Source organism: Sus scrofa, chromosome 5 (genome assembly GCF_000003025.6).
Source record: "Sus scrofa isolate TJ Tabasco breed Duroc chromosome 5, Sscrofa11.1, whole genome shotgun sequence".
Taxonomy (NCBI): Eukaryota; Metazoa; Chordata; class Mammalia; order Artiodactyla; family Suidae; genus Sus; species Sus scrofa.
The window spans coordinates 89,023,722-89,036,984 of NC_010447.5; the positions used below are offsets into that span (position 1 = coordinate 89,023,722).

General features: G+C 47.3%; 1 protein-coding gene across 3 annotated transcripts in view; it reads right to left on the reverse strand.

Annotated features, from left to right (window-relative positions):
- The window catches only part of PLXNC1 (plexin C1), a 155,600-nt gene that overhangs the window by 123,484 nt on the left and 18,853 nt on the right, over positions 1–13,263 (reverse strand). For 2 of the 3 annotated variants that reach the window (XM_021092758.1, XM_021092757.1), the window contains exon 2: positions 12,500–12,640. The exons of the other annotated variant lie outside the window; for it this stretch is intronic. In XM_021092758.1, the coding sequence (XP_020948417.1) occupies positions 12,500–12,640 (141 nt within the window). The remainder of the gene's footprint in view (positions 1–12,499; positions 12,641–13,263) is intronic. 3 annotated transcript variants of the gene reach the window in all.

Below are 13,263 nucleotides of genomic sequence, written 5' to 3' on the forward strand. Positions count from 1 at the left end.
GGGGACAAAGTCAAGCACAGAAAGCCAGTCTTCGGTGCCGGGCCGTATCTCAGGTGCGGGAGCTCACTGTCCCTAATTCCTGACCATGTCTGGCCTTAGGAGAATCTCTAAGTGACAGCTTCACTCGTGCTGTGCCAAGTGATGTACAACTAAAGGGAGACGGCTCAACAGCCATTCACAGGGGTCACTCTAATTCTCCCACATGGATCTACCCGCTTACGCATTTTAAAGCAACCAGGATGACTTGCCAGGCCTGAACGAGGAGGTGTGTGTTTATATATATAAAATAGAAGTGAGTGTAGCTTTGAAATTGGACATGCCTGAGTTTCACTCAACTTCAGTAAAGAAACATCACTGAACACCCACTGTAGGTAGCTGGCACACAGTAGGTGTTTGGAGAATGGCAGCGAAGCTACAGTGATGAAATCCTGCCCTTACAGAACTGACATTTGGCGGGGGGTGGGGGGAGGCATAATGCTAGACAATTAACAATAAGTAAATTATAAAATGTGTTAGCAGGACCTACTACATAGCATAGGGAACTATATTCAATATTTTGTAATAACCTATAGTGGAAAAGAATCTGAAAAAAGTATATATATTGAATATATATATATAAAAACTAGGAGTTCCTGTCGTGGTACAGCGGAAAAGAATCCGACTAGGAACCCTGAGGTTGTGCAGGTTCCATCCCTGGCCTTGCTCAGTGGGTTAAGGATCTGGCATTGCCATGAGCTGTGGTGTAGGTCACAGAAAAGCGGCTCGGATCCTGTGTTGCTGTGACGTAGGCCAGCAGCTGTAGCTCCAATTTGTCCCCTAGCCTGAGAACCTCCATATGCCACAGGTGCAGCCCTAAAAAGCAAAATAAATACATAAATAAATAAATAAAAACTGACCCACAAAATACATACATATACATACGCACACACACACACACGACCAAATCATTTTCCCGTACATCAGAAGCTAGCACAACGCTGTTAGTCAACTATATACATATCAACTAAAAAATGTTTACAAGTATGTTAGCAGATGGATAAATATATGAGCAAGGTGAAAGTGAAGTGGGGTAAAGAGATGAGACTGCGTGCTGAGTGCAGGTTCCATTGAGAAGGTGATGTTTATTTAGAGACTTGCCGGAGGTGCTGGAGCGAGTCATTAGTTATCTGGATGAAGCCGGCTTTTAGAAGAATGACCCGCTGGTGCAAAGGTCCTAAAATGAGGTGAGACTAGGACGGCTTGAGTGGGGCAAGCATGGTACAGAGGAGGGGATGGCGCCACAAAGGGGGGAATCGCATAGGTTCTTGCTGGCCCGCGGAAAGCTTTGCCCTTTACTCTGAGTAAGAGATGAGGGGCCACTGCAGGGCTTTGAACAGAGGAGGGACCTGTGAGAGGGCAGGGCTTGTGGCATGGGTGGGAAGACTCCCCAGGAGACTCTTAACCAAATCCTGGAGAGATATAATGGTAGCCAGGTCTCAGATTTGCCTCACGGCTCTACCCTATACGTAGAGTATGACCCTGAGCTAGTTAACGCTCTTCACCTCCCTGGGCCTCAGTTTCCTCATCTCTAAAATGGGACGAATAATGCCTTCCTCACACGCAGGTGTGGTAGGGTCAAATAAGAAGGACCACAAGGTTTAGCACATAATCAATACTCAATCGATGACAGCCTATTCCTAGATTGCAAGCTCCTTTTGCGGAGGGACCATGTCTTAATTATCTTTGCACCTGCCCCTCTGCCCCCAAACAAGACAACGTGTTTGAAAGTGAAAACGTTCAACATGTTGTCTTTTTGAAACCATCCAGGTACAACATCTCTGTTCACACCGCTACCACTGTAGCCATCAGTTACACTGGGCATATAGGAGTTGAAAAGAAAAAACTGGCCCACAAGATTCTTTTCAAAGTCTACATTCATGTGTCTTCTGAGCAGTAGCACAACGCCTGTACCACTCATCCGGATGGCAAGCACGTATCTGCTACTTAATCAAAGGCTCCATATCAATTTGGTCCATGGAGCATCATCCTGCATGTGCACCTGCTCCCAGGATCTGGGCTTGTCCTGTGATGGTGACTTTCCTTTCGTCATCTGCTCTGAGTCAAACCCGGGTGGATGTGGTGCAACGAGGAGCTCACTAGGAGCCCCTGAACAACTCAGTTCAAACACAGCTGTGTAAAATCACTATAACTCAGTATTTTAAATATGATGTTTAAAAGAGAAGCAGCTAGGTCCCAAGGAAGGTGGGTAAGTTCTGTGGCCCAAGTTGTTTAAAAATGACACTAGGAGTTCATATTATAGCTCAGTGGGTGAAGAACCCAACCGCAGGCTGCATGAGGATAGGGTATGACCCTGGCGTCACTCGGTGGGTTCAGGATCCAGCATTGCTGTGAGCTTTGGTATAGGTCACAGATGCGGCTCAGATCCAGTGCTGCCATGGCTGCAGTGTAGACAATCAGCTGCAGCTCCAACTGGACCTCTAGCCTGGGAACTTCCATATGCTGTAGGTATGGTCATTAAATAAATAAATAAAATTTAAAGATAAATAAATATGACTCTGTAACTGCACCATCCAATATGGTAGCCACTTTGTTTGTTTATTGACTGTACCCACGGCATGTGGCAGTTTCCAAGCCAGGAGCTGAACCTGTGCCACAGGAGCAACCAGAGCCACAGCAGTGACAACACAGGATCCTTCACCCACTGTACCAGGGACTCCAGCTGTTTAAATTTAAATTAAAAATTCACTTCCTCAGCCACACAAGTTACATTTCGAGGGCTCAGTAGCCACAAGTGGCTGGTGGCTACCATACTGTGAATGCAGATGTCAACTATTTCCGTCATTGGGGAACATTCTCTTCCACAATGCAGAACACTGGTCGCAGAAAACGATGAGCCAAGGGAGACCTCAGGTAGGCACTGAGCAGGTGCGGATTTGCCCGGTTCCCGTCTTCCCATGTCTAAGTCACATTCTTATTAGCTCAGATTCCCACAGCTGATCTGGTTTTAGGACGTGGTTGTACAGAGGAGGGGAGAAGGAAGCCAGATTAAAGTAAAAATACGATTGATAGCAACATTCTCAAGTGAGGCTCGGGAGAAGAAAGGCTTCTGCCCAGATCTCTTTTGAGGAATTCATCCCGTTAAACCACCGTTTGGCAGAAACACCTATGAAGCACTCTTGCCCACAAAGCTGAGGCCGGATCTGATCAGGCTGTTGGTGCCACCTTCCACTCAGCGCTGAGAAACAGAGGGGCAGAGGAACAAGGTCAAGGGCAACCGAGGGAAGCAAAGAGCCAGACCCGCAATGTGAGCCAGTCCGCAGGACAACGAACCTCCCTTCCTCAAGAAGCCAGTGGAGGCACATCAAAGGATAGGAAGAGAAACCACCACCTCAGTGGCATCTGAAGACCTTGCTCAGATACCAATTTGCATGAAAACCATTTTTAAGAGACATGCGTGAACCGATTAGGGAACTTAAGTCGCATGGACGTGATATTAGGTAATTTTAAAGAATTACTGATAATTATGTCAGTAGTGATCATAGCGCTACAGTGATTCAAGAAAACGTGGAGTTGACAAGTCTGGGAACCATGAGGTTGCGGTTCGATCCCTGGCCTTGCTCAGTGGGTTAAGGATCTGGCGTTGCCCTGAGCTATGGTGTGGGTCGCAGACTCGGCTCGGATCCCGCGTTGCTGTGGCTCTGGCGTAGGCCGGCGGCTACAGCTCCGATTAGACGCCTAGCCTGGGAACTTCCATGTGCCGCAGGGGCGGCCCTAGAAAAGGCAAAAAGACCAAAAAAGAAAAAAAAAAGAAAAAAGAAAACGGAGTTCCTGTTGTGGTTCAGCAGTAACGAACCCAACTAGTATCCATGAAATGCAGGTTCAATTCCTGGCCTTGCTCAGTGGGTTAAGGCTCCAGCATTGCCGAGAGCTGTGGTATAGGCTGCAGACTTGGCACAGATCTGGTGCTGCTGTGGCTGTGGGGTAGGCCACAGCTGCAGCTCAGGAATTTCCATATGCCATGGGTGTGGCCCTAAAAAGCAAAACCACAACAACAAAAACCCATAGTTTTTTAGAAATAAAGGAACATGAAATATTTAGGGGTGAAATGACATGGTATCCAGGACATGTCTTAAAATTTAAAAGTAAATAAGAAACATAATTTAACCACCATTTGTCCATTTTAAGTCAGTTAGCAGCTGCACTGCAGTTGCAATTGGAGCTTATTTTATCTACTTTTGGAGGCTGGTGGGTACAGACAGGCAGGAGCTGGAAAGATCTTGTTTGGGGCAACAGAGATTTGTTTACTTGACACCTTGGAGATGAGGCATCAGTACTCTCTCTAGAATTCTGAATTATGGCAGGGAAGCCTTTCTTTTTTTTTTTTTTTCTCTTTAAACTACGCAAGGACACCATGTGCTGGGATTTGCCAACTGGTTTCCTAAACAAACAGCCTTGAGGGGCCACCACTGACGTTTGTTCTAGTAACGACAGACACTGGGGCTCAAATGGGTTTGCTTCATGGATGGTGGGAGTGGGACTTCTCTGGAATTCTCTATCCAAGTTACAAAGCACATTCCCTTAGACCCCACTGTCCCTTGTATATATGGGAAATGACATATGCAATGAATACTTATTGCAGCGTCACATATTATAATCAGACGGAAACAACCTCAACGTCCAACACTAAGGACCTGCTTAATCAAACTACAGTGCAAACAATGGAATACTATTTAGCAGTAAAAAGAATTAGCAAGTTCTTTATGTTTTACAGGTCATGTTTAATACGCTATATTAAATGTGCATATGATTTTTTGTATACATATATATAGATACATATGTGCAATAAATGGGGAGAAAGATTATCTTCCCCTTTTTGCTTGTAGACAGATGTAACATATCTCTGGAACGATACCCAAGAAACTGTTATCATTGGTTGCACTGGAAGTCAGGAATGGGTGACTTTCAAGGCATGTTTTCTCTGTTCTTGTGAGTTTTGAACAATGTCAATAGATTGCCTTAAAAAATAAATACACACAATTTAAATTTTAAAGGTGTTCGACATTGAGTGGGTCACATGTTTTTTCTTTTTGCTAAGAATTATCTCCCGAGCCCCAAGGAAGAGTCCATTTTCATCACCTATAAAATTTTAAAGCAACATGCTACTCAGAGGGACTGGGGTCTTGGCTTCACCCGTGGTTCCCCATCTCTCTCAGATGCCTCCAGGACAGGAGAGAGAAGGCTCTCTTTCTCCTCCGGATTTCTATTAATATCACCTCTGACCGCACCCATCCGCACCCGCCCAGCCCAGCCCAGCCCAGCCCAGCCCAGCCCAGCACAGGAGCACTGATGAAACAGTAAGATCTTCTGACTGCAAAAGTCATGTCACCATCAACACAGAATAGAAAGCCAGCAAGACTGGAGCTGGGCAGCCTCAGAACAAGAACACAATCAGTGAAGTGATGCAGGAAGGAACAGTGAGTCACCGAAACCCAAAACGGGTTGAATTTTGCATAAGAGAAAATGCATCCAATACACACACACACTCCTTGGCCATGGTGTGGATTTTTATCTATTGCTTCCAGGATACGGCCTTAATATAGATCTAATCTGCAGTCAACCTGAGCTCTGCCATGTATATTCTTACGTACCCTTTTATCCTTCCAGTCTCAAATGTCACCTTCTCTGAGAAGCCTTCCCTGGTCACTTTCTACGGTACCGAGAAGTCACGCTCCACCCATCCTTCTGTTTTCTCCATAGCGTTCATTTGCTTTTGTTTCCTCTGATTTTCACTCAAAAACTTGAAAAATCAGAGTCAAGGCAGATTCTTCAAGGGTTACCTAGTTTGGAGGCAGGAAGAACTTTCTGGAATGGGTTGAATTTCACTCCATGGTTTGGATAAATGCAATCTACAGCACGCATCACCATGGGAGATAACTTTATCAGCCATCAATCCATTTACTTGTTTTCGGCCTTCTTCCCACCGTGAGAACAGGGACACTGTTGGTTTTGTTCACTTTTGTATTTTCAGCCCCGCAAACAGTGCCTGGCACATAAAAGGTGCACCATAAATATTTATTAAACGAAAACATGCTCTATTCGCGTTCAAGATTTTATAAGGCTCGTCAGATTTTTCCAGCTGATGCCCGGGCAGAAAACAAATTTTTCCCGACAGAGAACTTCAGTTCGTGTCAACATATTGTTTCTGTTGACATCTTCCTGAAGCCTCATGGTAGGCTATTAACTAGCCTTGGGATTTTTATTGCATACAAAAAAAAAAATACCTCCCAACTACAGTCCTGAGATGTTTGGGGTGTGAGGCTTCCAACCACACAGCTGACTGCATTACAAGTACACCACCATCCACAGGAAAGGTTTCCTGGTGGGGAAAAGGAAGGGGAGACTAATTAAACCAAAGACAAAAGAGTGCTTTTTTCCTTTACTATTACCATGACATAGAAAAGCCATGGGTGTCCAAAACGTGAAAATATTTTACACCAAATGTCTTTACTTCCACCCCATCCTGGGAGGCTAACGGGTTAAAGGCTAGACAAGCCAATCTTCTCATTTTCTCCCCATAAGCAAGAGTTTCTAAGAGAAATGCTATAAAGGAGACTTAAACCACACACACACACACACACACGAAAGCAAGGTCATTATCCCACAGCACTGACTGTGCTTCAGCAGGTAGGAATACTCATCAAGATGAAATATAAAGATGAAGGCAAAGTCCTCTCTTGTTTCGAATCGACGTATATCGACGTACGTGGTAAGAGGTGCGCACAGGCTGAACCACAAGTTCTAGATTCCTGCCTTACGTGGGAGTCTTTGTCCTGAACTGGGGAGTCACTCACAAGCTGGAATGAATGAGATGGGGAGGGGGGGAACTTGAACTGGACCTTCTCAGCAGCCAATCCTGGAGCCCACGCCCAAGTTCTGACGCTTCCCATTGTTTCGACGTTTTGGTCTGTACCTCCGTACCCACCCCCCACTTCCAGCCCCAGGTCTTGTCTCGGGTTCCTCAGGGTCTCCTTTTCGTTCCGTGAACATTCTGTGGGGGTACACATGGCGCTTGGGCCTGTACAAGATTTGCTTTTGTTTCCTCTGATTTTCGCTCAAAAACTTGAAAAATCAGAGTCAAGGCAGATTCTTCAAGGGTTACCTAGTTTGGAGGCAGGAAGAACTTTCTGGAAATGGGTTGAATTTCACTCCACGGTTTGGATAAATGCAATCTACTAGTAGGAGTAGTTTTGAGAACTGCAGGTAGCCAATCCTGGCTCTAAGCAGGGGAGTGGTGGGTCTCTGCTGGATGTGGCCGAAGAGCATGAGGTGGCTTCCTGCATCCAGAACCCTCCTTTAGCCCTCGGGATGGGATATGCAGAGAAACCCAGCTCTTGCCTCCTATTGCTGGAGTGACACCAAAAATCACCTTGAACACAGATCTCCTACCTTCACTGTAAAGGAGTTCACCCGGGGAAAGGGGGGTTTAGAGGCTCCCAGGAACTTCTTGAAGCCCCAAGAGGAGAGGGCTCTGCCTTCTTCTAACGCACAAGTGTGCATTCAGCTGGGCTGTCAGCAGGCTGTCCGCAAACAGGAGCAAACTAAACCCACAGAAGCCAGAGCCCCTTCCCATAAAAGCTCAAACCCATGCATCTTGATAGGAGCCCACAGACGCCAATGGTAGAAAATAAACAATAAAAACCAGTTCCACAAACTCCAAGTTGAAAGAATACAGTTGAATTAACAGTGCGGTGGGTATGGGAGACTGGCTACTTCTGTTCAAATCACCTTGAGCAAGTTACTTAACCTCTCAGAATCTGGGGTTTTTTTTTCAGGGGAGTTCCTGTCGTAGCACAGCGGAAATGAATCTGACTAGGAACCATGAGGTAGCAGGTTCGATCCCTGGCCTTGCCCAGGGGGTTAAGGATCTGATGTTGCTGTGGCTGTGGTGTAGGCTGGCAGCTGGAGCTCCGATTGGACCCCTAGCCTGGGACCCTCCTTATGCCATGGGTGTGGCCCTAAAAAGACAAATAATAATAATAAAGTGGGGACGCTAACAGTGTTCAACTAGTTACCTTATGCAGACATTGGTTCCAACGCCTGGCACGTAGCAAGAGCTCAGGGATCCCAGCTGTTACGACCCCCTGCCCACGGCCTTGTTATCTTTTACGTTTATAAGAAAGGTTACCGGGCATGAGTAAAGTCACAAATCTCAAGTTTCATGCATATTCTCTTCATCCTTATCTTAGCACTGGAGAAAGCTCAAAATATTCAATTTTGCCCTTGAAATGCAGACAATTTTCTGGATGCAACAGAGTCAGCTCAAAGGCCTCCAAACGACATGACAGTCGGTTCCACAGTCAGGACGAGTCAGCCTGTTGCGTATACAGTGCCTTGGTCTGGCCAAGCAGCACGTGGGATGTGAATTCCCAAAAGCTGAGTTCAGTGTGGTCCTACGTTACCAACTGATCTCAGTGGAGATGCTGACAACAGAGAAATCCTAGCATGCCATCATGCTCAGAAAGGAAGTAAAATGAGGAAATAACGGGGGGGGGTGGGGTGATAAAGTAGCTGGATGTAATGTCTCACAACTATTAGGATCACAAATCAATATTAAGGGGACACATTAGATATTCTGGAAGGAAGCTTTCAGTTCTCAATTCCTTCATCTTTTGTGAACTCTACAAAGGGACACAGGAATAAAGGCAGGAGAGAGCCAGCAGTAAAGGTATTAGCATACTGTGACATCTTTCATTTTTCCACTTACCATCCAGAAAAATCTTACTTTTGGAGGCAGTGCCGGATGACTCAGAAGGGTGTGTGTCTTTAAAGACACTTTATTATTTCTTTCTTTCTGCTTTTTAGTGCTACACCCATGGCACATGGAAGTTTCCCAGGCTAAGGGTCCCATCGGAGCTACAGCTGCCGGCCTGTACCACGGCCAGAGCAACTCGGGCTCCAAGCCGTACCTGAGACCTATCCCACAGCTCACAGTAATGCCAGATCCCTGACCCACTGAGCAAGACCAGGGATTGAACCGGAGTCCTCATGGATACTCGTCGGATGTGTTTCTGCTGCGCCACAATGGGAAGTCCCTTTAAAGACACTTTAAAAGTGATTCAATATCTCTGCTTAAGCTCAAAATAATGTTTCCACATAATGGAACATGAAACAGCTATTTAAAAATGCTGCTTACAAGTTTGCCATAGCATTTTAATGTAGCATTTTCCCTCATTACCTGAGCAAGGAAAGGATGCAAAACTGGATAAAGTCCTGACCTCAACTATTGGGGAAAAAAAAACCAAACCCTCCCCCCAAAAAAACCCTTAAAATGCTGACGGCTGCTGCCACTGCATAAGAGAACGAGACGTATTTTTCCTTTGCTTTCCCCTCACACCCCGCTACTTTGCAACTTTCTCCATGAGCCTGTATTCCTTTTACAATAAGAAATTATTGCAGGAACGTGATATTTAAAATTGCACCAAACTATGTCAAAACTCCATGAGATTTTCAGGGATTTGAGAAATTAGAGAGGTTTTGCGTGTGTATGAGATGGTCAAAACCAGCCACTGGCCTGCCTCTCATCCAACCAGGCATAGACTACAGGGCCAGGCGTCTGTCAAAACGCCACCGACTCTTGATCACAGGGGCACGGATGAGTCAGGCTGTGGGTGCTCCGAGCCCTTTCTCCTCCTCCCGCGGGCTGCCTTGGGTTGGGTTTTGCTTTTCTATGCTCGTTAGTACCTCCGCTCTGCAGTTTTAGAAGCCAAGCTTGTGTCTATCCGTGTTCGCCTCTTTGAACAGTCCCGGTGACAAGTCTGGCAAGGGACAAGCTTGGCGCTTCTGAATAAAGGGATGGGGGGTTCTCGGTGCCTTCCAAGCCCCAGGCTTCGGGACTCCGGGTGATTCTAGGGGTTGCATCTGAGAATCTGCATGCAGGATACTGAGGGAGGGCTGGGAATCCCTGGGCTGTCCTGGGCAGCCAGGGCGGGGGGTGGCAGCCAGTTTTCATTCGCCTTTCGCAACCTCCTTCCAAGGGAGGGACTTCCGGAGGGAAGCTGGGGGTGGGGTTTAATTTCCAAGACGTTATCATGATGCTGAGGTATCCTTCAGTCACAGGGTCTGCCTTCTTCTCAAGCTGGGCTTATTCCCTGAGCTTCTAAGACCCCTGACCCCCCCACCACCCCGCATCCTGAATCCCTATCAACATGCTCACCACTCCCCGCAGTGAACCCTCACGGAGTGGCCACCTGTGCCGGGGCAGAAGTTACAAAGTCAGTGCAGTAACTTGCAAAGAGGGACATGTGTGCAGAATAGGAACAAGCTCAGGTTCAAGTCCCTACTCTGCCCCGTGTAACCTTGGACACATCGTCCAGCTTCTCCGGGCCTCGGTTCTCTCATCTGTACAAAGACAAGAGAGCATCCACCTGACCGCATTGAGAAGAGGACTGAGTTACTTGGAACCTGTAGCATCACTAGCACCTGGGAAGCAGGCACAAAACCAACCAACAGAAAACCAACTGACCTGGTTGCTGGAACCCTAAAAACAAGACCACAGGTGTGGCTTTGGAAGGTGTAGTCCATTCAGATGAGGAAGGAAGTGAGACTCCGGCCGGCCATCTCTCCCTCAGGAGCTTGAAGCTGCGGCCCGTCCTGCCCCTCTGGTGCCACAGCATCGCTAAACCCCGGGCAGCTGCACATGAACCGAGGGGGGTGGGGCGTGTGTGCAAACAGGACAGGCGGCACCAGGCGGTTCCATGGGAGGCTATTTATAGCCAAGTGTTCCTTCACCTCCAATTTGCCATCTAACAGTTTGGCTCAGCTTTGGGGAGAACAGTGTTCTTGTCATAACACTCATCACCAATATCGCAAAGCAGAAGAGATAATTGGTGAGAAGACCCAGCCAGGACTGATGGAAACTTTTCCTGCCAGGTGAACGGATCCACTCAGCCGGACCAGGTGGGCATAGCTAGAGACCCTGCCTCAAGGCACAGAGGAACTCGTGAACCATGACTGAGGGTATTTACCCTTCCCCCAGGAAGTGGAGCTAACGCAACAGGAAAGATGATCAATGTATATTTTAAAGGAACGTGTATACAAACAAACCCCCTCCCATATGGTACTGGGTTTCCTCCAAAGAAAACAGATTAAAGCAAATATCTATCTACCAGGCGCTCAGCACAGCATCGGGCTCTGGGGATTGCCAGCCCCCTCCCCTTTCTCGGGCAGTTAAAAATCGAGTTGGGAAGGAAGACAAACAAAAGCGGAAAGGTTAGGCATCAAAGCAAGACATTTAGAAGGAGCCAAAAGAAGGATACGGATAATGAGTATTTCGGGAGATGAGGGAGAAACGTGATCACTCCAGGCTCAGGAGTCCTCAGAGAGGAGGTGGAGTGTGAGCTGAGCCAAACCACAGATACACAGGATTCGGGAAAGCAGAGGAGAAAAAAGGGAGCAATCCAGGAAGAGGACGCAGGGTGAGCAGAGGTGCGGGAGCAGCTTGGCGACGAGCACGCAGGCAGGTTGGGCCAGAGCGGGGGATAAGTGTGCAGAAGCCAGAACTAGAGACGATCGGAACAGCAAGGGGTTCCCGGGGTTGTCTCGTACAATCTCATTCTACAGATGAGGAAACGGAGGCTCAGAGACGTCAGACAACTTACTTCAAGTCACACAGCTCGAGGTTACCCAGGGGAGAGCTGCTGAGGAAACAAATGTGAGCGTTCGATTTAAACGTGGAGCTGACAGTAAATCAGAGGCTCCACAGAGGCAAAGAAATATCAGCCTAGGGTGAAAGAAACAATTGCCAGCCATGAATGTTGATGGCGGCCACAGGAGGTGCTCAATAAATGCTTGCTGAAGAGACGGCTAGACAATTTCGGACCAGTCACGTGCTATCTCGGAGTTTATTTTCTCCTCCTTCCCACTGCTCCTCCCCAAGGGAATAAAAATCTCAGCTTGACCAGAGGTGTATCCACACAGTGGGAAAAGTAGGGTCCTCAGACAAACGGCAAGGGGATCTCATAGGGTTTCAGGTCTCGAACCTCTCCCTAAAGGGCAGACAACAGACTCGCTCCGTGGGTGGCAAGTGGGCTGCGGGAAGGAGCACCTGTTGTTCTTCTTTTCAGCCCTATGATCTCTCACCTTTGTACATTTCTAATATAAAGGAGATAGAGCGGAAAGGGGAGGTCTTAGGAAGCTGGGCCAGGGATGGGGTAGAGGCCAGATCCCCATGTACCTCGGCCAGGCAGCTTATGAGTAAGGAAAAGAACTGTGGTCCCAGGTTCCCAGGAAGGAAGGGGGGCCGTGACTTCCATACTTGGGTAAGGAGGGTATCCCCAATAGGTTTCCATTTCCCAGGCCATTGTGCGGGGTTTTCTGAGCAGCTCACAGCGCAGTCAGTGTGGTCTTGTGTATAACCCAGAAGCAATTAAAAAAAAAAAATACAAAAGCACAAAATGGATCAATATTAACATTGACATTGAAGAAGGCACAGAAAACCAACCTTAAGTAACTGGCCATCTCCAGTCCCCAAGAATAAAACAGTCCTGTTCATTACCACGGTGCCATAAACGGATGTCAGGTCGGAATGGATCAAGGTAGATGATGCGATTGGTTGGACTCTTTCAGGTTGATCCCCTTCTTTCTGAACATGCACACAAACGCACAAATAAAAAAAAAAAGATAATTTTTAACAGCAATAACTCTCATGATGATAAAAATGTCACTCATGCCCACCTGGGAAGGAACTTAGGGAGCCCCAAATACATTTTCTTAGGCCAGCTCCCCAGGAGCAACCCTTTTTTCCCCTTAATCTGCAGAATCACCAGGCTTGCCCACCCCGTGCAAAGCCATTTGTTTACTATGTAGTCGCATGTATTGATTGCCAGCAATGAGCGAGTCATCCATTTAACACCCCTCCAGCTGAGAGATGAAACAGAGTTCCACTTTATTGCCAAGAAAAGAGCCCACCGCTGAACCGGGAGGGAGACGCTTATACGTGGCTGTTTGAGAGATCATGTGGCAATTTATTTTAGCCAGGGACTGGCTTCTGGGAAGTTAAACAAGTCCTTTTCTGAGATGTGAGACGGACCCTCCGGGCGGGTGTGATGGCAGAAGGGAAGCGTCTGGATTTACCAGAAGAGTGGGACGTGTTCTCCCAAAGACAGAGTCATTCATTCAGCGGGTCAAGAGGGAAAGATGTAGTCACGGACGGTGGGTAGGACGGAGCCACGGACCTAAAGAGGAACCAAGCACGAGGGTGGATCT